The sequence below is a fragment of the Merops nubicus genome, unplaced genomic scaffold (assembly GCF_000691845.1).
Source record: "Merops nubicus isolate BGI_N331 unplaced genomic scaffold, ASM69184v1 scaffold30137, whole genome shotgun sequence".
NCBI classification, from domain to species: Eukaryota; Metazoa; Chordata; class Aves; order Coraciiformes; family Meropidae; genus Merops; species Merops nubicus.
The window spans coordinates 3,829-5,922 of record NW_008622744.1 but is presented as its reverse complement, the minus strand read 5'-3'; the positions used below and the strand labels follow the sequence as shown (position 1 = coordinate 5,922).

Below are 2,094 nucleotides of genomic sequence, written 5' to 3'. Positions count from 1 at the left end.
GGATTTAATTTTTTTTTTTTTTATTTTTACCCTAATCATGCAACAAAGATTGAAATGTTTGTGAGTGGCCTGATAGGTGGGAAAATAAATATGCAAATAGTGTCCCCAGGTTTGCCAGCGGGATTCCCGGAGCTGTTTCCCAAACACACAGCTCAGCCTGTGCTGCTCACTGGCTCCAGTCACTCCCCCTGGACTGCAGGAAATGCAGCGCAGAACGCCGGGTCTGTGCAAAGCTGGGGGTACAGGTGAGTTGTGGGGAGACTCGCAGTGCCCAGAGGTGGTGCAGGCCCCAGCCCTGGGGATATTCAAGGTCAGGTTTGATGGGGCTCTGGGCAACCTGACCTACCTGGGAATGTCCTTGCTTACTGAAATGGGGGCAGGGGGAGCTCAGTGAACAGGATGCCATCCACTGCCCCTGCCTCGGGTCGGGGCACCCCTCTGCTTCCCAGCCAAGAGCCGAGCTCATCTTTGCTGTTGGACATCTGTGGAGTTGGGCTGGTGGGGCTCCACAGGGGTGGGACAAACACCCACACGGGCTGGATCTGCCTGTGCAATGTCACACCCACTGTTGATGACAGAGCTGCTGTGAGAGCCCAGCACACACCAACTACGCTTATCTGGTCACACCATGGGATGTTTTTCCCCCTATACATGAAGGCAGAGGTTTGGTCATTTAAGATTTAAAATTGCCTACCATCAAGACACCTCCCCATAATGAGGTGTGGTTGGGAAGGATGGGATCAAATCCCTTCCTCAAGATGCTCTCCTTGCTTCCCACCCTCTGCTTAACCCTTCCAAGTCTGAAAATGATTCTTTGCTTCCATTTCTCCTTTTCTCATAGAATCAGATTCTGATACAAATGGAGCAGGATGGGGATGGGTTTATTTCTTTGCAATTTTAACCCAAGTATCCACATATTTCTGACCACAATTTCTCATAGTAGTATCAAAAGAGATGAGTGGACTATGTAGCTGCTTTGAAACACTTGCCAAAGTTTCAGGTTCTGAAGGACTGATGGGTCCTTCTGAATCATGACATCACTGCCCTTCTATCACAAATCAGCTGGGAAAGAGCAGATCTGCAGGGCCACAAGAAGTCAAACATCCTGGAGGGGTCTCACCTCAGGCCCAGGCAGTTTCAGCTGAAGCTTTCCAGGCTGGTTTTGACCCGCTCCATTTCATGCAGAAAACTGTAGAACTGGGGTAAAGTTAACTCTGGGAAAAAAAAAAAAAGTGGCATCAAGCCTTAGATTTGAGGTTCCCCCTCACTGGGAACACTGGAGAAGCTGTGCTGGTGCCACTGGAGCAGCCCCTGCTCCCTGCAGCCAGGCAGCTCCTTCCCCATGCTGCTGGGCTGGGCCAGGATTCTCCCAGGAGCAGCCAATGCTCAGGAATTGTTTGCTTTCTCTGTCTGCCATGCTGCTCTGGCTGCTTTTCCCAGCTCCATGGCACATCTATATTTACTTTTGCACTAATGTGAAGACTGCCCAGCAGTCAGCACTCCTGAATCCTCCTAGAGCGACCGTGGTGGGCGTCAGGTTTAGCAGCACCCACCAGTGCACCCACCAGTGCTGCTGGGGCAGTGACCCCCACTGGGTCTGCACCCACAGCTCCCCCAGCTCCAGCAACCCCTGGGTGCTGCTCCTTGGTTCTGTTCCAGAGCTGTGAACTCACCGACATACACGTTCTCTGTTTGGCTCCCTTTTTTGATCACCAGCTTCAGCTTGGGGGAAGGAAAAACAGAGGATTTTAATTCAGAGCGACCTGAGCACCACGACAAGCAGAAGTACAGGAGTCTGCTGTGAGTTCCAGACACACAGACTGCACGCCCAGCCCTGACAGGCTTTTGGTAAGCATCACGATAGGAATGGATTCCTTTGGCATTGGGAGGCTCTCTGGAAGTCCTTCCACATGATCACACTTCCCCCTCTCCCCAGGACAGCATGACCTCTGCTAGATAGAGCTCTCTGAACAGCTTTTCAGAGTGGGCTACGCTTGATGTCTTCAGAAGAGAAACAAACAGCAGCATGCCTGCTACCTGCAGGCAGCTGCGCTCAGGAGACTGAGCAGGGACACGGCTGCTGCGCTTGTCCCT

The 2,094-nt window shown here is 52.1% G+C and overlaps 1 protein-coding gene across 1 annotated transcript in view; it reads right to left on the bottom strand.

The window, feature by feature from the left end:
* Positions 1–1,137: 1,137 nt before the first annotated feature.
* Positions 1,138–2,094, bottom strand: part of COMMD7 (COMM domain containing 7) — a gene marked incomplete at its 5' end in the record, with an annotated part of 3,922 nt that continues 2,965 nt past the window's right edge. Inside the window, 2 exons of the mRNA XM_008944902.1 lie at positions 1,138–1,214; positions 1,674–1,722. Of these exons, the coding sequence (XP_008943150.1) occupies positions 1,138–1,214; positions 1,674–1,722 (126 nt within the window). The remainder of the gene's footprint in view (positions 1,215–1,673; positions 1,723–2,094) is intronic.